Here is a 24,920-nt window from a genome sequence, read left to right as displayed (position 1 = left end):
TTTGAACCTGTGTGTGTGTGTGTGTGTGTGTGTGTGTGTGTGTGTGTGTGTGTGTGTGTGTGTGTGTGTGTGTGTGTGTGTGTGTGTGTGTGTGTGTGTACAGCCAATCCCAACATAGATAAGAGTACGTTCTGCGTACTTTACGTAACTTGATTTTTATGCAAGTCAGATTTAGGACCTCTCACCTCATCTCATGCAATCACTAATCAGATTTCAGTATGTAATTTTTATGCAACGTAATATAATAAAGTTTTAATAGTATAAGAAAGTCAGGGGGAAAAAAGTTTAATTTGGCTATTTCGACCTTCTATATAAAATTATTAGGAGATGATTGAACAGTAGCTTCTTTCTTCTTTTTATAAAACTCTTGATAACAGGCCAAAAGCTCATCTATTTATGTTTGGACTTTTAAAAGCAACAAGACATTAGGATCTATCATCAGTGCTATGTCTACCCTCATATTTATGTTTAAAACATCTTTGCCAGCATGAGGAAGTGATGTGATGTCTTCATGATGGGGAAAGCTGGAAGTAAGTTTCAGTCCAAGCAGATCTAATCCTGTCTGATGATCTTTGTATTACTGAGGGTGAGGTGGTCATTGGATCCATTTTTCAAGAGAAAAGACAAAATGGTGTTTTGGTAACTTTGAAAGTGACAGGGTTAGATTATTGGTGTTTGGGAGTAGTCAATGGAAGTTTTTTCACTTGGGTATGCTACTAATTATATATTTGGTTTTATGCTTTATCCAAGTGTAAGCAAACAAAGTTTGTGCCTGGAGTACTTTCAGGACTTGGGCAACTCGTGGTAAAGGTGGTACAAGTTCTCATCGCTTTCCTTAGTATCTCCCCTAATGCAAAGCACATCTCCTTGCAGACATGTATAATGCTATGCATTGAGGGGAAGGGATCACTACCCAGACCAGTTTCAATCTTTATTGAGGTCTCATCAGTGGGAGCCAGACCCAGAAGTGGTGATACTAAGGTGGAAGTAATGGAGAAGTCATATTTACCTATACGAGTTGCCAAAGGGTGTCAAACCCATTATTAAAATTCTCTGGATTCGAGATAAGTTTAATGGAAATTTTTTCACTTGGGTATGCTACTAATTATATATTTGGTTTTATTCTTTATCCAAGTGTAAGCAAACAAAATTTGCACCTGAAGTACTTTCAGGACTGGGCAACTCATGGTAAAGTTCTCATCACTCACCAAGGAGAGTAAAAAAACTTCCATTAAACTTATCTCTATTCCAGAGAAACTTAATAATAGGGTGTGACACCCTTTAGCAACTGGTATAGGTAAATACTTCTGGATCTGACTCCCACTGATGAGATCTCAATAAAGGTCGAAACCGGTCTGGGTAGCGACCCCTTTCCTTAATGCATAGCGTTATACATGTCTGCAAGGAGATGTGCTTTGCATTAGGGGAGATACTAAGGAAAGTGATGAGAACTTATACCACCTTTACCATGAGTTGCCTCAGTCCTGAAAGTACTTTAGGTGCAAACTTTGTTTGCTTACACTTGGATAAAGGATAAAACCAAATATATAATGAGAGTTGTCAGCTGTGTATTTGAGAAATAAAGGATAGATATAAAATAGAGCAGTTTGCAGACATGATACACTGGCCTCATAGCCGTATCTACTCTTAACTATAATTCCAGCCAGCTGACACAACGACCATAGTTGGTAATCAGAGATTGCTGAGATTTTGATCATCTTCTCCTCAAGCTTGATTATGCAGTATGGTCACTACACATCTTTTATGCCACCGTATTTCTCCGTTGAATATTATCCATTCCAGTTGCCTTGAATGTTTTTGTTTCAAATAATTCTTTCTATATAAAGTATTGATATATTTTTCATTCATTCCTTTTGGTTATTTTCACCATTATTCTGTTATTGGTTACTTCATATGATAATTTTTCAAAGTAATTACTGCAGACATCCTGAATATCTGCTTTTTTCTGTTTATAAAAGCACTTTTATAATCTTTGATTCCTTTTGTAATACTTCATTTTTAAGCTTTCTTAGTATCTGAAAACTATTGTCATCTTTGTGATAATTATTTTATATATTCTTTTCCAAAATCCAGCTTTTGAAGCAGGCATTTCCAGCCAACTTCAAATGAGGTTTGAAAGCAGTACAGATTGTATTTTTTTTAGAATTCTGGCTATTTTTTTTGTGAAGATGTGAGGAATAATAATAGCATTACTGTAGTCTGTTTGTAAAGAGGGATGTGAGGAGAATGAAGGAATAACTAATTTGTTATTCTTTTTAGTATTTTAATCATTGAACAAGATCTGACAAATAAATGAGAGTTCAGCTGAAAGGAAAGATGTGTAAAACAGAGATTGGTGGCTCTGTTGACAAGAGTTTTGATAACACCGCACTGTTGAGGGGTAGAGGGGAGGGAATGATAGGTAGATACATACATAAAATTTCCTATGCAGGTAGGTTTTCTGTAAACTGAGAAAGGGTGCCATTGTGAAGATGCTTGATTAGAGTATGTAGAAAAGGCAGGCTATTATTTTCTTTTTCTGGGGTGAATTGGATTGTGAGGTGCTGGCTATTGAGGTGGAAGATGAAGAATTAAATTAGACATTAGACTTCATGTGTCTGAGCCATGTGACCATATAGAGAAAACTACATCAATATACCTTAGCCAGATAGATGGTTTGAGAATGGCAGTATCAGGGGCATGTTTTTCAAAATGTTCCACAAAGAAATTAGCAGGGGAGGGGTAGCCCATGTACCCTCTATCTCTGTATATGGTATCCTTCCAAGAAACGTTACCAGCATTATAATCAGAAAATGTGTTGCACAGAGACTGATACTCCCACTAATTCTCAGAAAAAACATAGTCACTTCTTCATCATCATCATCATCATCAAATTCCTGCCATGTACCCTCAAGGGGTGTACAGGATATGACAGTACTACATGAAAAAATTACATCATCACTAACTTCCTATCTACAATTTTCCTCCAAATCAGTCTGTTACTTGTCAAGACTCCAACATTATCAGATCTTATATTTCTATCGTCTAAGGCACTTTGTACCGTATCAATCCACCTATATCTTGGTCTTCCTCTGGGTCGTTTTCCTGCCAACCTGGCAGAGAACACTTGTTTTGCTAATCTTTCCTCTCCCATTCTATTTAAGTGACCATACCATCTGAGATTAGCTCTGCTAACGCATTCCTGGATGCTCACAATGTCAAGTTCTTTCCTAATATCCTCATTTTTAATATGATATTGCCATTGATGCCATCTGTTCACGCCTCTAATCTTTCTCAGGACTCTCATATCTGCGGTCTCTAGTCTTTGGTCAAGTGTTTTACTTCTGACCCAGCTCTCAGATCCATAAGTTAAAATTGGTTTGAACACAGTCTTGTATACAGCTAATTTAGTGTTCCGACTAATTTCTTTCATATTCCATATGAATTTATTCAATTGACTTCCCACGATACCAGCTTTGCTGATTCTGTTGTCTATTTCTATATTTAGTTTACCATCTTCAGTAAAAATTGTGCCTAAGTAGCTGAAATGTTTTACTTGTTCCACCGGTTCTCCATTCACAACACAGTTGACATTTTCAATGATTGTGCCTATTTTCATTGTCTTTGTCTTTTTATTGCTGACCTTCATACCATATCTATTACAACAGCTATTCAATTTAGTCAGAGAATCTTGCAGACTTGTAGCGGATTTATTTAGAAGTATAACATCATCCGCATAAAGCAAAGAGCTGACATTAACATCTCCAATTTTGATATCAGGTTTAATACCACATTCCTTCATAATGTGATCCATATAGATAATGAATAACAGAGGGGATAATGTACATCCTTGTCTCACACCAGATTTAACATTAAACCATCTTCCTGTACTTCCTTCAATTCTAACTGCTGACTCACAACTCAAATAAAGACTAAGTATTGCTTGATATAATGCCCCATTGACACCATATAACTGCAGCGTATTGAATAGCTTCTCTCTTGGCACCTTGTCATATGCCTTTTCCAAATCGACAAAACTTAAATACAGATCTTTGTTATATTCCCATGCTTTCTCGACTATTTGTCGTAAAGTGAAGATCTGATCCTGACAGCCTCTATTTGGCCTGAATCCAGCTTGTTCTTCACCAAGCTTTTCTTCCACAATTCTTCTCAACCGTTTCTCAAGTATACTTGCATAGATCTTGCCAGGAACACTCAGTAGGGAAATACCTCTGTAATTCTCACATTCAGTTTTATTTCCCTTTTTATATATGGGTACTATGAGAGCTCTACTCCAATCATCAGGAATTCGTCCCTCTGTCCAGGCTTTCTGAACTATGCAGTGCAGCCACTGTAAGACTCTTATACCACCATACTTCAGCATTTCTGGTCGAATATCATCTACTCCTGCTGCCTTTCCACATTTCAAGCCTTTGATGACTTTTTCTACTTCAAGTATGGATATGTATTCCTGACTGCATGCCTGGTCAGTGTTTTTTTATCACTGTGCTGTCATCACTACTTGTTTCATTTAGCAGTTTTTCAAAGTAATTACTCCATACTTCAAGGATATCTTTTTCTCCTGTTTTCATTTCACCTTTATCATCTCTAATTCCTTTTACAGCACTCTTTCCTCCATTACTAAGCTTCTTCAACAACCTCCAGAATATTTTGCCACCTTCTTGATATTTATTTTCTATATTCTTGCCAAAGTCCTCCCATGACTTTTGTTTAGCTAGTTTTACACACTGTTTAGCTTTCTTACATTTGTCTCTGTATTCTGTAAGAGTAAAAGCTGACTTATTTGCCAGGAACTTTTGATATGCTTTCGTCTTTTCCTTCACTGCCTCTTTAACTTCCTGTGTCCACCAGGGAGTTCTGATTTTTTTTATCCTTGCACACAACCTCACCACATGCCTCTCTGGCAGAATCAATCAATGTTTCCTTCAGAGTTTGCCACTGAATCTGCAAGGCTTGATTCCTGTTCTCAAACTCTTTCATTTTCTTTTCAATAATATTTCTGTATTTTAGTCTACAGTTCACATCTGAGAGCTGCTCAACTTTTATTCGCTTTAAAACTTTCTTACATGTTATTCTTTTCAATATGAAATTCAATTTTATCCTGCTCAAGACTAAATAGTGATCACTTCCAATTTCAAATCCTCTGTACACTCTGGTGTCCTGCACCAGGGAGAAAACATCACTATCAACAATAACATAGTCAATGAGACTTTTCTTATTCCTAGCCTCTTCTCTCCATGTGAATTTGTGCACATTTTTATGTTGGAACATGGTGTTAGTAATAACCAGTCCATGTCCTGAGCAGAAATCCAACAGATATTTGCCATTATTATTAGCTTTGCTCTTTTCTCCAAATTTTCCCAAAATATTTTTGTATGTCTCACAATCATTTCCTACTCTACTATTTAGATCCCCAACAAGGACCAACTTTTCCTTTTTCATTGTGTCAGTTGCTTTTTCTAAAGCCTCAAAAAATTCCTCCACTTCTACCTTAGTAGAACCTTCTGTGGGACCATAGGCACAAATAAGTCTCATTGTCCAGTTCCCCATTCTCATATTTGCCCACATTACTCTACTTGAGACTGACTGCCATTCAAGAAGATTAGCCTCGTATTTTGTGTTGAATACTATGGCTACTCCTTCTTTTCCTTGATTGTCATTGCCTGAATATAACATTTTGTATTTATTGCTCAGAAAGATCTCACCAGTTTTGGTCTTTTTTGTTTCAGTCACCCCTATTATGTCGATCTGGTACTTATCTAATTCCTCAGCTAGCTCCATTTCTTTGCCATTCAGGCTTCTTACGTTGATAGTACCGATCTTTAACTCTGGTGATGTTGAGTTGGGGTTTGTTTTCAGATTTGTTCCAGTAGCTGACTTTTCGCTGTTCGCCCTGGTTCCCTGGCGAAAACAACGGGGGCCTTGTTTAACCGGGCGACGCCCCAGCCGGCATGAAATTTTGTCATGTTGTACCATCATTTTTTATTTTGGTTTAACCAATAAGAATACAATTTGGTCGGCTAAATCCCAAATTGCCAGCCCATCCTTGTTCGTTCAGTATCAAAGTAGATACCCAACAGGGTGCACCACGAGAAGGTGAGGATTGGACATTAGGTCAGAAGCCCTGGTCGGTTCTCCGCATTCCTTTAAAGGCTATGTGGAGGTCTCCTCTCAGTTATACAGCTTTGACCCTTAAGCACCCCGTCACTACTTAGTCACTTCTTGGCCTCTTGAAATGGTTAGAAAACTCGCCATTTAGTTTCCCCCTTCCTCAGATATATGGATCACCTATATGGATATATGGACTCCCCCCACAATGTCATTGGTCTTTTCAATTTTGACATCTATGCTGGCTACTTCTCTTGAAAGGATACCATATAAACAGAGAGTGCAGCAATGGGCACTCCAGCCAGTTTCTTTATGAAACATTTTGAAAAACATGCCCCTTGATACTGCCATTCTCAAATCTTCTATCTGGCTAAGATATATTATGTTCCATATTTGGCCACATGGTTCAGACACATTAGACTCCTTTCTTCTCCACCTCAACAACCAGCACTCTAGAATTCAATTCACCAGAGAAAAAGAAAATCATAATAGCCTGCCTTTTCTAGATATGCTAATCGTGTATCTTCCCAATGGCACCCTTTATTTCCCAGTTTACAGAAAATCCATGCACACAAATAAACCAAAACCCTCCAACTTCTCTTGGAGGCTCTGTAGACCCTCTCCTTTATTTGCCAGACCTTCCTGTCTAATGGTTACAGTGATAAAAAGATAAACAAATTGGTTTGTCATTCCTCCTCCTCATATCCATCTCTACAAACAGACTATAGTAATGTTATTACTGTTTTCTCTGTGTGGGGCACCTCAGAAAAAAATAACCAGTACTCTAAAAAAATATAATATCTGTACTGTTTTCAAACCTCATTTGAAGCTGACTCCTTAAGAATCCATCCCTTCCTTGTTCCAGGTGTTTATAAGATTCCTTGTTCTTGCAAATTATCTTATTATGGTCAACCTGGGAGCTCTGCTGCCATAATTATGGTCAGCCTTGTCTAGCTGACCACGCTGATACTTTGCACGAATCAAATGGGGAAAAAAAACTACTATGCTTTACTGCAACAAATATAAACTTCAATGACTTTTTTTAGAATCAGCAAAAGAATTGTTAAACCAGCCTAATCTTAATAAATATCATCATCATCATCAAATTCCTGATATATATATATATATATATATATATACCCTCAAGAGGGGTGTATATCAGGAAACTTCTCACAAATTCAATCATTATTCACACGATGCCTATCATACTTCTCTCTGAACTCATTCACTAATAAGCACTTCCAATATGCTGGCATCCCATTTACCACTCTCTAAGAGCAAAAATTCTAGTTTTAAACTCTTACTAAATCACTCTTACACAATTTCTGTTGCTAATTCTTCTCTCTGTCTCCTGTATTGAAGTATTTCTTCTGCATCATTCCTATGTAACCCCCTTGAGTGATTTAATGTTTCTGTTATATTACCTGTTTGAAAGTTTATTTTTCACTTGGTTAGACTATAATAAATTTAGCTTAATCCTTTATCCAAGTGTGAGCAAACAAAGTTTGCACCTGAAAATATCTTCTGGACTGAGGTAAGGGAAATATCTTCAGGACTTACCTCAGTCCTGAAGATAATATCCTGAAGATATTTGCTCACACTTGGATAAAGGATTAAACTAAATTTATTATAGTGTAACCAAGTGAAAGAAAAACTTTCAAACATCTTTCTCTAAATCCAGAGTAATTTAATAATAAGGTGGCACACCTTTTGGCAACTCCTATAGATAATGATGACCTCTCCTATTGCTTCTGCCTTAGTATCTCCACTCTGGGCCTGGCTCCCACTGACGAGACCTCAATAAAGGTCGAAACCAGTACGGGTAGTGGCCCTTCCCTTAATGCATAGCAGTATACATGTCTGCAAGATGTACTATGCATTATGGGAGATACTGAGAAAAGGAGTTGAGAGCTTGATCCACATTTGCTGCGAGTTTCCCGGTGTTGTACTACCTTACCTCAGTCCTGAAGATATTTTCAGGCACAAACTTTGTTTGCTCACACTTGGATAAAGGATTAAACTAAATTTATTATTGTTATATTACCTGTTTTCCATGCACTGCATGCACATGCCATCTCCATGTACTTCTGTCATATTTCCCTTGCTTCTTATGCAATGTTACTGCTCCAAGCTACCTGGTAAGTTTTTGTAGCCTGCTGTGTACTCTATTTTCAAATTAACTGAAAGTCCACATTTCTGACATTTACCATGTTAAGGCACTTGATGTTAGGATTGGAATTTTGGCTACAAGGATAGCTTGAGTGCACATACTTTACAGAGCTCCTTGACTGCAGTTTGAACAGGTTGAACAGTTGGTTATTGTCAGAAGCAGGGTAGAAGCCAAATGTGATATATAAATTATAATTATTAAAGAAAATTATTACTGCCTGGTGTCTGATGAGAATCAGTAATTTGAAACAACTGTTTCAAATTAATAAAAGGCAAACATAGAGACACTTTACTAAAAGAAAGAGTCATAAGGCTTCATTTCAGCTATGTAAAATTACATAAGCAAAGTGAATACTAGATCCAACGGTATTTCAAAGCTGAATGCTTGTAAAAACTATGTAGAAAGTTTTGTAAGTTGACTTGAGAGCTTACGAGAATACAATCCATGGCATCCCTGCGTTGCCTTAGTTTGCACTACTTCAAGGACATGGACAATGCCCAAACCTCCATATATTCACTTTTTATTAGTGCATTTGATAAAGGTTTTGCTGCCTGATAGCTGTTTTAAACTGGTTGGTTCTCTTCTGAGACCATGCAGAAACCTTTAAAGAGAGCAAAAATCTCTCATCCAGTACTAAGGAAATTGAATTGTCAGAGAAATGTATTTTTCGTAAATGAACTCTCATTCAGTGCATAAAAGTAATTACTAAAAGAATCCAAAGTTGGGTCTTCGAAGAGAACCAACCAGTTCGAAACAACTGTCAGGCCAGTGAAACCTTTATCAAATGCACTAATAAAAGTTGAATATATGGACGTTTGGGCAATGCCCATGTTCTTTAAGTAGTGCAATCTAATGCAACTCGTGCTGAGGATTGTATTCTCGTAAGCTTTCAGGTCAACTTATGAAACTTTAATAGTTTCTACAAATATTTGGTTTTGAAATAATGTTGGGTCTAATATCCACTTTACCTATATAAATAGAGACATTTGATGAAAATACCAACCTCCGGCATCAGTGGCCCAGGTATTTTGCATCAGGAGAGACTAATCAAGAGTCTTTTGTCTTTTATAAGTGCTTCTGATCATGGGTTTCACTGATCAGTCAGCTGTTTTATTAATTTGAAATAGTTGTTTCAAATAAACTAATAAAAGACAAACATAGACACACTTGATGATTCTGTCTTTACTAGAAAAATAGCTTGACCACTGATTGTATTGGTGGTTTGTATTTTTATAAGGATTACCAGCTCGTGTCTGATAAAAAGCAACAATTTAAAACTGTTGTGTGATCAATGAAATCCATGATCAGAAGCATTTATAAAAGACAGACTCTCGATTAGTCTCTCTTGATGCAAAATACCTGGGCCACTGATGCCAGAGGTTTGTATTTTCATAAGTTTTTAAAATTTCAAGCACAAACATTGTTTAATTGGTTAAAAATACCAATGAATATTTTTTATCCTCACTAGTAATGTTTCTTTGGTAGATAGAAGACAAAGGGATAATATGATCAAGACATTTAAGTTATTAAGATGTATTTACCAAATGGACACTGGTGAGATTTTGCAAACGATAGAACAAGGAAGAACAAGGGCCATCCCTGAAAGTTGCACAAGAGAGTGGTGAGTAAAAGAGGGAGTTGTAGTATTTTGCATGGAAAGTGGAGATTGAATGCATTGCCTGAGAGGGTAAGGAGTTTAGACAGCAAATGAATTTAAGGACTTGCATCATAGATTTTTTGTTGTCTAAAATGGACTTGCATCCTTGATTCTATGGAGATGCCATGATGATAAGGAACTAATAATCATTAAGTGCCATAGCATTCTTTTATTGTCAATAAAGAGCTGTTTCTGACATAGGTGCAGTATGTGGACAATTTTATTTGGCCTAATTTTGCTATTAAAATAGTTCCATTACAGTTTTTCATTTTAATGGGATTGTTTTTATTAAATCCCATTAATCCAGGGAATTATTCATATCTTTTCTCAAATTGTTTGACAGATAGTACTTCCATTAAGAAGTTTTAAACTTAGGACTGGTTTGCCAATTACTGTGCTGCACATGACCAAATAAACATTAGCTTAGTAGGCTATTATTAAAATATGGTCCGTTTTGAAATTGTTCAGAGTTACATTTAATTCTCAATATTTTTTGTGAAAACAAAAACTGTTGTACATATAACAGTTCTTGTTTATCTTTATATGTGACAAATTTATTATTCAAAGAACTCTGTTGAGTGATGATCTATTGAAGATCTTTATTTTGGTTTTATTATGAAGATCTTTAATAGCAATATTATTGCTAGATGATTTCCATATATTTAATTTTCTGAAAACAGTATTTGCTTTTGTCAGTTCTGTCTTCGGTATTTACATTTGCTCAATGTATGCATAATTCTTAGCTTCTTTTACTGCATGACGATTGATCCTAATTTCTTTGTAGCATTTGCTGATCAGTTTAAGAAGTTTTGTTTTACTCATATTTATTTTTAGACCAACCTTTCTGGCTGTTTTATACAAGGCTTCTGATTTTGCTTGTATATCTAGATATATCATATTTTCAATTTTGTTGCTGCAAATGATCCAAATTGAAAACTGAAATGAGTAGACAAATTTCAGTAGGTATTCTACATACCAAATTTCATTAAATTTCATCCAGCCAGTGCAAAATTATTAATATAAATGAAAGTCATTTTGCTAGTAATGGTATAATCAAGTTGATATCAAAATTAAACTACTTGAATGTCATCTCATTTACATCCCAATTCCTAAGTTTATTATTATATTTTATATGGCCACAGCAGAGTTATTAGTATGCAACTGACATGTCTTGTCCATTTGTACAAATGTCCTAACTGAAACAAAAATTGTAGTGGCTCTCAAATACTTTTTTATAAATATTCCAAATACCAAATTTCAATGAAATCCATTGGCTCAGGGTCCTGCAATTATTTTCACATGGGTGAATTTATTGACAGAATGAATCTTATTGGTGTTTGTACATTTTGCAAAACATAATAAGGATCTCATCTTAAGTTTTTCTTTATCTTAGTTCCCCATGCTATGTACACACAACACTCTTGAATGATGTGTTCGTAATATTAAAAATAAAATAAAAACATATCGAGTACAGAGGAAGAAAGCTGTTCGAGATGCTAAATCTGTAATGTAAATATTTCATACTGAGAGATATGCGTAGTCCCAGACTTAGGCAAGAAATACATCATGGGGACAGGCATTCAGAGGGTAGTTCATTTGAGGCTGTCTGGTGTGATATAGAGGCCAGCAGGATTAAATATGTCACTGGCTACTGCTATAATCCCAGAGGTATATAGGAGAATGTAGATGAAATGCACTTGCAAATTAGCATGATGAGACAGATTGAGTAATTATCATAGGAGAGTTCAACTATGGGTACATAGATTGGGAGGAAGAATAGTCACAGGCAGGGAAGGAAATAGAATTTATACAGCTGCTGAGAGATAATTACTTGAGGCAACATGTAATGGAGATACAGAAGGTTCAAGAACACTACATCTGATAATAGTATCAGATAACCCTAACCAATCTTACTATGCTGTCTTTACTTGGAGAAAGTGATCATGTAGTCTTGACCTGGGAGATTTCCAGACATGAAGAATTTTTTTAAGGATATATCTGGAATTACAAAGCAGGTGATTATGACAAACTTGAGGAGTCAATTTTCAGCAGTGTTATGGTTTAATAATTTGGAGGGAAGAGATGTTGATGGTGTATGGGAGGTGGTCAAAGGTTGTTTGAAGAAAGCAGTATCAGAATGTATACTGTGAATAAGAAGGATAAATCAAGTAAGAGTTAGGTGGATCAATAGCATCATTAAGGAAGAGTTGCAAAAGAGGAAAAAGTTGTGGAGGAAATATAAAAAAAAAAGATGATCAATATGCCCATGAGCAAGGCACAGGCAAGAAAGGGTGCCTGTATGGTAAGGAAGGCCAAAGCTATTATGACAGTATCAAACCAAATAGTTGAATTACTGAGCAAACATTTTGAAAGGGTGCATACCATCTGGGTGTGGACATTGACTGATTGGAGGATAGAGGTTGAAGAAGTTAAAACGTTGCAGAACCTCAATGCAAACACAGCCATGGAATTAGATGGCATATCAGACTGTGTATTACAAAGAATTTGCTCCTATGATGACTGGGGACAGAGTTGAAGTTCAGAGGTCATATTGCAGAAGTAACAGGAGCACATGAGATTACATAGTTGTCGAAGAATACACTAACAGCAGGGAGGGGTGTAGAGATAAAGAGAAGTTGTTTCCCTATATAAAGCTTTAATAAGACCACATCTGGACTACTGCACACAGATTTGTACTTTCAGATGCTGTGGTGATGAAATTGTGGAGAGGATTCAGAGGTGAGTGACTAAGATTGTGGGAGATTTGTGAAATGCATCCTATATGAATAAGTTGATAATCTGTAGGCTTGAAAAATTAGCTGATAGATTAAAAAGAAGTGACATGTAGGAGCATTTGTTATTAAAGATGTTTTATGGGTTTGACACTGAAGACTTTTTTCATTACACAGCAAGAATGTGGTTTGCAAGGGTGTTTAGAACCAGTTTTATGTTCATGGGTGGCCAGAGATATGAAGATACCTGTATAATAATAATATTAAAGGATTTTATAAAATTAATGCAAAGGACATTTTTCAATATATGACAAATATTCAGAGAACTGGGAGGGGGGGGGGCATCCATAGAGGTTGTGTAAGAGTGTGGTTAGTAAGGGTGTGTTGAGTAGATTTTTTATGTGGACTGTGCTGAACAAGTGGAATGGATTGTCAGAATTAGTTGAATTCCCTGACAGTGAACGAGTTTAAGCAGAAGAAGGTTTTATGTGTATAAACGTTAGTATGAGTCTGGAGATACCGTATGGTTTTAGAGATTCTTAAAGATAATGGTAGTTTTGTGTCCTGAATGATCAAAATTTGGAAAAAAGATTAATTCATTCAGGATCTAACAATTCTTAATTGTAGGCAGAGAAACTTGTACTTTGGCAAGGAAATAAAAATGTATATTATAACTTTAAAGCAGAACTGAAGAAATGTTTAATTTAGAAATGTGAAACTTAACCTATTTTGTACAGAGTCAAAAGGGGAATTTATATAAAATTATAGTTAAATTAGAACATCCCATTTTATGTAGTGTATGGGAGTAAGTTGAATGTAGGCTGAGGTCCAAAGGTCATGCTTTAGCCGTCCAGTATAACTCGTGGCCTAAGGGAAGGAGAATTTACATGGAAAGCGAAGCTCGAATGCATTCTTGGAAGAATGCTATGCACGATGGATGAGTGCCATGCGGTAAAAACGTAGTGAAGAGAGGGCGCCAAAGTATGTGGTATAAAAGGGTTTTGCCCCCTCTCTCGAGGTCTTTTGGTTCCTGTTTCCTGTGCTCCTGGACGTTAGCTCTCCCTCCGCCATCGGGGTGATTCCCGATCGGCCGTAGAAGTCATGAGTCATCTACCGTAGCTTGCAGGTCAAGGCTAGCTAACTCTTCATAGCAGAATAGCTAAGCAATATCGAGTAACTGATAATACAGATGAATGCCAGTGGTACCAGAGCGGCATATCGCATTATCGTCTCGGGGAGACCAGGCCATGCAGTCATCATAAGTGACCCCATGAACAATAGCCTACAAAAGTGCCTTGATGTCTAGACAAGGCTGCCGATAGAACAGAAAGTCATTCCATGGGATGGTAATGTAAAATGTTTGTCTTATTTCCAGTTAGAAATATGAATGGACTCTATATGTTAATTTATGTGTGGACATTTGATAGAGAACTTTAGAGATTACTACATTTGGCAGTGACCTGTCCCTATTTGAAGAAAGCTCCCAGGAATTGGAATTAACTGTAATATAGTGTGAGATATGAGAGTGATTGAAAATCTAATGATTTTAAGCTAGTAATTTGTACATTTAATGGATAACTCCATGGAGCAAGTTATTATTCATGTCCTATTGTGTTAGTAATTATATCTGAGTTTTACTAAGAAAGTGATTAAATTAACCATGTGTTTGATATATTTCTCATGTATAATTCTTAGACCTCAATAAATATGTCTTATTTTATTTGCCTGAAATCAGCCTGTCATATGAATTTGAATTGCCACTCATAAAAAGATTACAGAACCTAGCAGGAGGGACACAGGATTATAATTGAAATTTACGGGCCACAACTGCATGCAAAGGCAAAGTGAAGTAGGTAAATTGAATTAGTGTTAGAACATCCATTACTGTGTATTATTCTGAGAGAGCCACCTTGGATAAGAGTCTCATCTATCCTCTGTATTGGCTGGCGCAGCATAATATAAATTCATCAATATTTAACAAGGAGACTGTCTCAGAAGGTAAAATTAAGGACCTTGTCCCAAATTTAGACAAAGCCTCTAATGAATGAAAGAAATACACGTGACTAAACTTAGGAACGGCCCGAATCATACCTTGTTTAAGGAAAAAAGAGTGATAGCTGAATTACTGATTTTGATTGACAAATTATTACAGAAGCCAGAAGGGAAATAACTGTTGACTTAGAAGATTTTGTGGATGTCTTACAAATTGCTGATGTACCACCAAACTGAAGATCATAGATTTTGCAGCAGAAACAATGAGACTTTTTTTTTCTTGGTCAAACTGAATTTACCTAATGACAATTAGGAAAATTTTAATGAAAATATTGTGGAGAGTAATGAAGAAAGAACATCAATGATGGATGTGAATTTTAGGTGGTGCAAAAAGTTCTTTAGCATAACTGGACTCTGTCAAATAAATTTTTTAAGTTGTAAGTCATCAGACCATGATATGAAGTTTCATTTTATGATTTTTTAATACAGCAGATGAAAGAAATTATGCAGTTAATTTTTGATTGAAACGAATATGCAAAGCAAGTTTAAGTATTTTCTGTTTCACAGATTTTTTTTCCTCTTTCTTATTTAGCAAAATTTCAATGCAAGTGGTCCATCCATCACTTGCTTGGTCTGCCAACTTTATATCTTGTTTATATCATGTGAACGTCTTGTTTTAAGCTTCAGCTTGTTGCATCTTCGATGCAAGCAGTCTGTCTATCGCTTGCTTAGTCTGCCAACTTTATATCATATTTATATCATGTGAACATGATAAATTATATAAATATTTAATAATTGTTTACTGAGTTTTTCCTCTTATATATCTGGTACTGTATTATCACTAAGTTTTTTTTTTTTAATTTTTTGCCATTCTTTTGATAAAATTTAATTAAGAATAGAAAATAATTGTTGAAATGCATTATTATTATAATAATTGAATGTACTCATCTATAATCTAATATATAATATGTTGAGTTTTGATAACTTTGTGTTTTAATCTGAAATGCCTTAATAAGAAATTCAGCTTTGAAAACTTCTGAGATTTTTGCAACTGGCATTTTACACTTATTTAGCTTTATTATATAAAATAATATCGAGCAATATAATACTTTTATAATCTTACTAATTTTACAGCTTAAATGGAACACTTGTAAATCGTAGAAAACTGAATCATGACCAGGTAATATTATCTTTTTCTTTCTATTCTCACTTAACTTTTAACTTATTGGCGTGGATATTTTCCAGTTTTAGATACTTGAAATGAAGAAAATAAATACTGCTGTCTCTCTCTCTCTCTCTCTCTTTATTTCTTCTATCCAAGGATAGCTGACTCCTCTAGTTATGAGTTAACAGGCATATTTAATGCCAACAGCTCTGATTCTTTTGCTGTTGCATTCCTTAAGAATGTATATGTTATGCCTATAGGTATGTGTGAGTTTTGGTGATTGGTTTAACCTGTATTGCAAGATGAAAAACCTGTGCTTCAGTTAGATCTCACATGGAGATGAAATTCATTCAAAAGAATGAATTTTTTGCATTCTTGGTGGATATGAACACAGGTCTTTCCTACCTAAAGGCATCATCGTTATTGACTGAGCTGAAGAGGCTAACAAATATTACAAGTCAGTGCATGTAAATTCAGTGGAATTACATTCATCAGATATACTTTTATTTTTTTTTATTTTTTATTAACAGTGGTCTTACTTATGGGAAGTTCCAGAACATTAGTAATGTGAATGTGTACAGAAAGTGGAGAAGAATGAAAAAAAGCATTATATTTCAAGACTTACATGTTGTATTTTTTAAGATATACATGAAGACTGTTCTACAGGCATTAGAAAAAGTAAATAAAAAGAGAAGAAAATTGAAGATTTTTTTTTTTTTTTTTTGAATAGCTACTGCACATGTTTTCACTAGTTTTGAGGAGATGGTGCATGCAGACATGCGATGTGTGTGTGTGGGAATACCAATTTTGATGAACAGGAACCATGGAAATATTTATAGATCATGCAAATAGCAGAAATTTAACATCTTTGTAAAATAAAAGTGGAGTGAATTACTGAGAAATGGGTTATTAATCAGTCCATTTAACTGTTTCTGTGCTGAATCAAAAATTTTTAGAGAGCTCTTAAGCAACATTCTAAATGAAAGAACAGTGTTCATGGATTGGATGGATTTATGATTCATATATGGTTAATACTTGTTTAAAAGTTTAAGTAATGCCTGAATTGAAACAGAAAAACCTAGTGTCTTGGCTGAAGAGGGAGTACTTATATGTATTATTATTATTATACAGGCATCTCTGTGGAGGCAAAACTCATCAGGAAGATTATTCACACACTAGCATTTATTCACACAATATGTATCATACCTCTCCTTACACCCATTCGCTAATGAAGTACTCACAGCCACCTCTGGATCCCACTCACCACCCTTCGAGTGAAAAAATTAATCCTAACACGTGTTACCCACACTCTTACACAATTTCTACTGGGATATTTTGTATTCTGTTCTCATAGGGAGCATTCCATAGACCTGCCACAATCTTTGCCACTCACCTCTGGATCCTCTCCACCACTTTTTAATCCCTACTAAATCTGAGTGTCCAGATCTTAGGATCTGGACACTCAGATTACAAAAATTTCCAGAACCTCTAAGTTCTGGAAATTTTCAGCCCTACTGAATCTGATCTGGAATTACAAAGTAATTCCAGATCAGATTTAGTAGGGCTGAAAATTGACTCCTCAAGTTTGTCATAATCACCTGCTTTGTAATTCCAGAACTTAGATCTGGAGACTCTCTGTCCAGAGTCATCCTTAAATCTAAGGATGACTCTGGACAGAGAGTTGAAGTTCAGAGGGTATATTGCAAAAATAACCAAGATAGCACATAAAATTACATGGTTGTTGAAGAAAACAATAATCTCTCTGTCCCTGCTTGTTAGTGTTTTCTTCAACAACCATGTAATCTTATGTGCTTTTACAATTGCTTTTGCAATATACCCTCTGAACTTCAACTCTCTGTCCAGAGTCATCCTTAAATACCTGGCCTCATAAGTTTCCTCCATTTCAGTTCCATCATTATAGTGCACAGCTTCAGATATCTTCTCCCCCAAGTGTATCACCTTACATTTGGCCACAATATACTGGTAGCCATTTACCTTTGCCCATACTCCTAATATAAGTCTTCCTGCAGGATCTGTACACTACCTCCATTTATCTTCCCAGTTTAGCATCATCAGCAAAACAACTGAATATTTCCTGTCAAATCATTTCATTGATGTACAAATTAAACAACAAAAGACCAAGTAATGATCCCTGTGGTACACCAATGATTACTTGCCTACTCTTGAACTAAACTCCTCCATAAACTACTCTTTGATATTATTTAATCCACCACCCTCTAATCCAAATCACCAGATTCACATCTATCCCCATATGATTCAATTTATGCAATTTGTGTGGAATCTTTATTGTGGAATCTTGTTGAATGCCTTTGCAAAGTCTAGCAATCACTGAGTAGCCATTTCCCTTATCCAACTCCATTGCCTGTACTATTTACAGATTATAAAAAAAAAAAGTAAGTAGATTACTATGGCTAGACCTAGCCTTTACAAAACCATGTTATCTCTTATAGAGTATCTTTCTATTCACCCAGTTTTGAATTCTGTCTTTCTGTTGTGGATAAAAAAAAATCTATAAAAAAAATCTGTAATATCTTTGCAAAATATTCACAGCAGTTTTTAAAGTAATCCTTTCATAGCCATTCCTCCTTTTACTTGCCACATAGCGAAAGAACTGTTTAGGATTTCTTTTGACCTTATCAGCTAGCTTTCTGTCATAATAGCTTTGGCCTTCCTTACCATACAGGCCACCCTTTCTTGCCTGTGCCTTGCTCATGAGCATACTGATCATCTTTTTCTTTATATTTCCTCCACAACTTTTTCCTCTTTTGCAACTCTTCCTTAATGATGCTATTGATCTCCCTAACTCCTACTTGATTTATCCTTCTTATTCACAATATACATTCTGATACTGCTTTCTTCAAACAACCCTTGACCACCTCCCATACACCATCAACATCTCTTCCCTCCAAATTATTAAACCATAACACTGCTGAAAATTGACTCCTCAAGTTTGTCATAATCACCTGCTTTGTAATTCCAGATACAGAAATCCCTTCTTTACAGAAAATTCTTCATGTCTGGAAATCTCCCAGGTCAAGACTACATGATCATTTTCTCCAAGTGAAGACAGCATAGTAAGATTGGTTAGGGTTATCTGATACTATTATCAGATGTAGTGTTCTTGAGCCTTCTGTCCCTTCATTGCATGTTGCCTCAGGTAATTATCTCTCAGTAGCTGTATAAATTCCATTTCCTTCCCTGCCTGTGACTATTCCTCCTCCCAATCTATGTATCCAAATTTGAACTCTCCTATGATAATTACTTGATCTGTACTCACATGCTAATTTGCAGATGATCTGGATGACATGCATTGGCAAATTAGTAGAATGAGTGCAGGTCGAGTGATTATTATGGGGGGGACTTCAACTATGGAGATATTGACTGGATGGAAGAAAGAGCTTATAGCATGAAGGAAATGGAATTTATACACCTACTAATAGATAATTTCTTAAGACAGCATCTGGAGGAGATTACTATGGGTGTGAGAGTATTGGACTGCCATAGGATCAGAAGAGCTATCTATAACCAGGGTGGCCAGATTGCCTCTGATTAGTGAAAGTGACAATGCAGTCTTGATTTGGGAGATTGTACAACATGAGTCAGGAAAGGGCATGTGGGCAATTACAAGGAAGGGGATTATTACAACCTTAGAAAGAAGCTTAAATCTGTGGGATGGCATAAAACACTGCAGGTTAAGGATGTTAGTAGTATATTGGAGATAGTTATAGATAATCTAGAGGAAACAATATTAAATTGTATACCTGAGGTGAGGAGGATTAATCAGGTAGGAGTTAGATGGATTAGTAATATCATTAACCACAAGCCGCAGAAGAAGAAATTGCTGTGGAGGGTATATAAAGAGAAAAGTGACCAGCATGGCAAGGATGGCAAAATCAGATTATGAGAAGAATCTTGCTGGGCAGGCCTAAGGAAACCCCAAAGAGTTCTTTCGTTATATGGCAAGTAAGAGGAAGAATAACTATGGAAGATTAACCTTAATGCGTGATGATGATCACGAGGTGACAGAAGCAGATAAAATAGTCGAGTTACTGAGTAACCACTTTACAAGTGTATATCACCCTAGTGAGGTTACTGCTTTAACATATGTGACAGACACTTGCAGGAACAGAGATGGGTGAATTGGAGATTCTTAGGATATTGTAGAATTTCAATGTAAATACAGCTGTTTGAAAATGTGCAAGGGCACTGGCAATGCCTCTGACAAGGCTCTTTAATGTAAGTGTCAGCTCTGGTAGAGTTCCAAGGGAGTGGAAAGAGGGCAAAATAATTCTCTTGCATAAGGGAGGTTCTAAGATTGCAGTAGCAAATTATAGACTAATTAGTATCTCAGGCATGGTGGTAAACATACTGGAAAAATTGTTTAAAAAATATAATTCAAGAATGAATGGATAAAAATATATTACTGTATGAGGGGCAACATCGCTTTGTGAAGGACCTTAGTAATTTATTATCTTTTTATAACAGCAGAGTTGAATAATGGAAATGGCTACACGACGATTCTGCTGGATTTTGCAAAGGCATTTGACAGAATACCACATGGAATCTGTTATGCAAATCAAAACACAAATGGAGATGGATATGACATTGGATAAGAGGATGGCTGCCGAACAGATATCAGAAAGTGGTATATGAAGGTGAAGAATTGAGGCAAAAACAGGTGACTAGTGGTGTGCCTCGAGGTTCAGTGCTGGGACCATTCCTGTTTCATTTGTACTTAAATGATATAGGAAATAACATGAAAGGAAATATTCAGTGTTGTTTGCTGATGATGCAAAATTAAGTAGAGTAATAGCCTAATCAAGTGATGTGGAGAGCTTACAGGACGATTTAAATAGGCTGTCGGTATGGGCAAAAGATAATGGGTGTCTGATTAATGTGGAGAAATATAAAGTTATGCATTTTGGGATAAATAAATTACAAGCTGTGTATCACACTGATGGCACTTTAATCCAGGAAAAAAGATGAGGCTAGAGATTTAGGGGGGTGGTGGTGGTAGATAGAGTTTAGAGGACATGTTGCTAAGGTACCCCATAAGATTACTCGGTTATTGACACATTAACAAGTAGAGATAACGAAGTTGTTATTCCTTTTTATAAAGCTCCTCCAGGATTTCTTGGGGATGAGGATGTGGTGGGGAAGATTCAAGAGGCATGACCAAGATGGTGAGTTGTCTGTAGAATGTTCCCTACGAAGATATATTGAGGTTGTGTGAATTGCATAAGTCAGTTGATAGGAGAAAAAGAGGGGATATGATAAAAACATTTAAAAAATGTTTCAGCACTTGAAGTATTTCTGGAGAGGCTAGAACAAGGGATCATCTCTGGAAGGTGAATAAAGGTGTGGTTAGTAGGGTTGTGAGGACTAGATTTTTTTCCTTTGATAGTTGTGAATGAGTGGAGTGGGTTGCCAGAGTCAGTTGTGAGTGCGTTATCTGTTAATGGGTTCAAGGATATGATATGATAGATTGTGTTGATAATTTGGGTCTCCTGCGATGAGTCTTTGGACTCCATGGAGTTGCCTGTACAATAATGCAAAACATACATTCTTTCAGGTGTTTATAATGCTATGCATTATAAATTATAATATGCAGCCGGCTTGGTTGGCCGAGTGGTTAGCATATCCACTCTCCAGCTAAAGGGCTACGGGTTCGAATCCTGCCGTCGGCATGGATGTTTGTAATTGTCTGTGAAAATACTAGTGATGGTGGTGGGCAGTAGATAGCATTGGTGTAAATGATGATGATGGTAGTTGCGATTCGTTGTAGTTGGAGAATTGGGTGGAGACAGAGTTGTAGAGTAGATGCCCTCCCTCGATGAGTCTTTGGACTTCCTGGAGGTATCACGTAATAATAATAATGGGATGGACCACTACCCAGACTGGTTTTTGCCTCTATTGAGGTCTCATTAGAGGGAACCAGACCCAGTAGGGATACCAAGGTTGAAGTAAAGCAGAAGTCATATTTCTCATGTACAAGTAATAATAATACAGTGGAACCTCAGTTGTCGAACGCCTCTGTTCTCAAACAATTCGGTTCCCGAACATATTTTCCAAACAAAAAACGCCCCGGTCTCCGAACAGAATTTTGGAAAACAGGCAGACGGCAACCATGTACTACACGTGCCGAGCTGTAAGGCGGGAAAGCTTCAGTTATGCGGCAGCCTTCATTCAGTGTAGTCGCCTGCTCGAATTTGCAGTTTTTTATTGTTTTTTTTTTCATAAATTATTATTAATTAAGCCACCATGGGACAGCAGAAGAATAGTGATAGCAAAGCAAAAAGAAAAGTTGTTAGAACCACGATAGAGATGAAAAAAGAAATCGTATCCAAACATAAAAATGGTGTTCGTGTCTCAAATCTTGCTATGCAGTTCAGTATGGCAAAATCAACAATATGTACAATACTCAAAAATAAATAAATAAATAAAATAAAAAAATAAATAATGTATTTATGGATGGGGACTCACCTTCTTCCACGTGCGCCATCAACTCTCCTCCGTATGTATAGTTAAAAGTGAAGTTAAATTTTCATTTTTATTTTATCTATTTATTGTGTTTATTCTTTTTATGTAAGATCTTATGCATTTTCATTGTTTTTGTATACGATCTTATGAATGAAGTACTGTTGTAAAGGCTTAAATAAACAATCATCTGGGGTTCAGGAACGGATTAATCCATTTTACGTTAATTGTTATGGGAAAATGGTTTCAGTTTGCGAACAATTCGGTTTCTGAACAGCCTTCAGGAACGAATTAAGTTCGACAATTGAGGTTCCACTGTATATGAAATTAATTTGTAGTAGAAGACTTCTACTCTCTAAAATGTATGTTGTTTTGATTTTAGTACATAGAAATAGGTTCTTTTTTTTCTCTCTCTCTCTCAGAGGATTGCAAATCACATCTTTTCAGCACACCCTCATATACACTTGTATACGCTTCTTACAATGCAGCTGCATCATTTACAATTGTTTGAGAAAAAGTCTTTCTCTTGTTGCACAAACCAATCCTCAGCTGCAGATATGACTTCATCATCTGTGGTAAATTTTGTTCCTTTCAAGTGTTTCTTTAAATTTGCCACAGATGATGAAGTCATATCTGCATGTGCTGTCATCTCCTGAGATGACAGCACATGCTCTCTCTCTTTTGGTTGGCATTCAAACCTTTTGGGACCCACTTCTCTGAGAGCTTCTGCATTCTGCAAATCTAGATGTTGGTGGATAATGGCTCCAACTTGCTCCATAGATATACCCAAAGTCTTGCAATGTTTTGGCTAGTATTCGTCTATTGCTGTGGAGGGTCGTCCTGACCTGGGGCATCTGTTGTCTCAGCATGCCCAGTTTTAAACTTGGTCACCCATCTTGTGTTTGTTGGATATGCTGGGGCACAGTCCCCTAAAGTCTTACACAAAGTTTGGTTAATCTCAGTTGCAGACTCTTTTTCTTTCTTGCAGTAAGAAAAACTTGATGGCCCACACTTTTGTGTCTTCGAATTTCTTCAAAACCTCTGACATGTCTTCTTATATATCCTAAAAGAAAAAGAAATGATTACAATTTGATGGAACATGTGTGGGAAATTAAAGGGTTTTAAGATATGCTCTTTCTTGTGGTTATATCAGTTGCTTTAATATCAATTTTGTTCTAGGTGTTATATCAGGACTTTTCAGCCCTCCTCGTAAAATCCATTTATGTTGAACAAGGATATCTTGCATTCCAATTCATCATTATTATTATCTTGCATTCCAATTCATCAATTCACACTTTGGATTTTCAGTTTTGAAGTCATATTGAGTAGATGTAATCTGCATAGTTTGGTAGGATAGGAGAATTGATATTAAGTGAGTATGGAAATTTTAGAGAGTAGCTTACCAATTAGAAAATGCAGATTTTCCAAAGGGAAGGAACTATTGCTGTAAGTTGTACATGAGATGAGATATAGTTTTTTTCCTTTGTTTTGAAGACTGGTGGGTGTATAGAAGAAATTGCCTAAGTGGGTGGTGAGTGCAGATGGTGAATGATTTTAAGATGCAGTATGATTGACTTTATGGACCTTAGCGAAGACTGTAATGAATCTCAATTCTTGGAAGTCCTGTGATGAGAATTATTTATGAGCATCTTATAAACATTAACTTTTACAGTCTGCTCGAATGATCTGTATATTTTCAAGACTAATAAAAAATATTTCCTTTTATATAGGGTTTCCAGCTCAAGGATGGAGATAAAATTTCTATGGTTCGCCAGAAAAAGCATCCAGAAAAGGGTAATTTTTTTTCTTTTTAAGATTATGATTTTCTTCAGTAATATGACTGATTATCTATTGCTGCAATCATATTTTTCTGATACACATACAGAGAGAGTGTGTGTGTGTGTCAGAAAAATATGCTAAGTAAGCAGTTTAATATAAATTATCTGAAATGATCTAACACCTTCCTGGGTTCTAACTAAAGTTTTAATAAAACATGCATGTTATAATAAAAATACCATGTTTATACAGTATCCTATGTAAGCATGATAACTTTAATTATGATATACATGCTATGTGATGTATAATATTTCTGTGGCTTAGCAAAAGTTCATCAGACATCATGGATACAACATGTTTGTTAACAAGAATTCATCATCATCAAATTCCCGACATGTACCCTCAAGGGATGTACAGATATGATAGTACTACATGAAAAATTTACATCGTTATTAACTTCCTATCTACAGTTTTCCTCCAAATCGGCTGTTACTTGTCAAGACTCCAACATTATCAGATCTTATATTTCTATCGTCTAAGGCACTTTGTGCCGTATCAATCCACCTATATCTGGGTCATTTTCCTTCCAAACTGGCAGAGAACATTTGTTTTGCTAATCTTTCCTCACCCATTCTGTTTAAGTGACCATACCACCTGAGATTAGCTCTGCTAATGCATTCCTGGATGCTGACAATGTCAAGTTCTTTCCTAATATCCTCATTTTTAATATGATATTGCCATTGATGGCATTTGTTCACGCCGCTAATCTTTCTCAGGACTCTCATATCTGCAGTCTCTAGT

The 24,920-nt window shown here is 36.1% G+C and overlaps 1 protein-coding gene across 3 annotated transcripts in view; it reads left to right on the top strand.

Moving 5' to 3' along the window:
* LOC150104471 (E3 ubiquitin-protein ligase CHFR-like) overlaps window positions 1-24,920 on the top strand; it is a 232,383-nt gene that overhangs the window by 27,277 nt on the left and 180,186 nt on the right. For 2 of the 3 annotated variants that reach the window (XR_016548572.1, XM_090395650.1), the window contains exons 3-4: window positions 15,815-15,860; window positions 24,074-24,137. Coding sequence is in view for 2 of the 3 variants with exons in the window: in XM_090395650.1 (XP_090251776.1) it covers window positions 15,815-15,860; window positions 24,074-24,137 (110 nt within the window). In the remaining variant the exon portion in view is untranslated. The remainder of the gene's footprint in view (window positions 1-15,814; window positions 15,861-24,073; window positions 24,138-24,920) is intronic. The other variant, XM_090395651.1, reaches the window with a different exon arrangement.

This window comes from Typopeltis vanoorti, chromosome 7 (assembly GCF_054136105.1).
Source record: "Typopeltis vanoorti isolate ZY-2024b chromosome 7, IOZ_Tvanoo_1.0, whole genome shotgun sequence".
Taxonomy (NCBI): domain Eukaryota; kingdom Metazoa; phylum Arthropoda; class Arachnida; order Uropygi; family Thelyphonidae; genus Typopeltis; species Typopeltis vanoorti.
The sequence above is the reverse complement of the archived record's forward strand: the minus strand, read 5'-3'. Positions and strand labels throughout refer to the sequence as shown.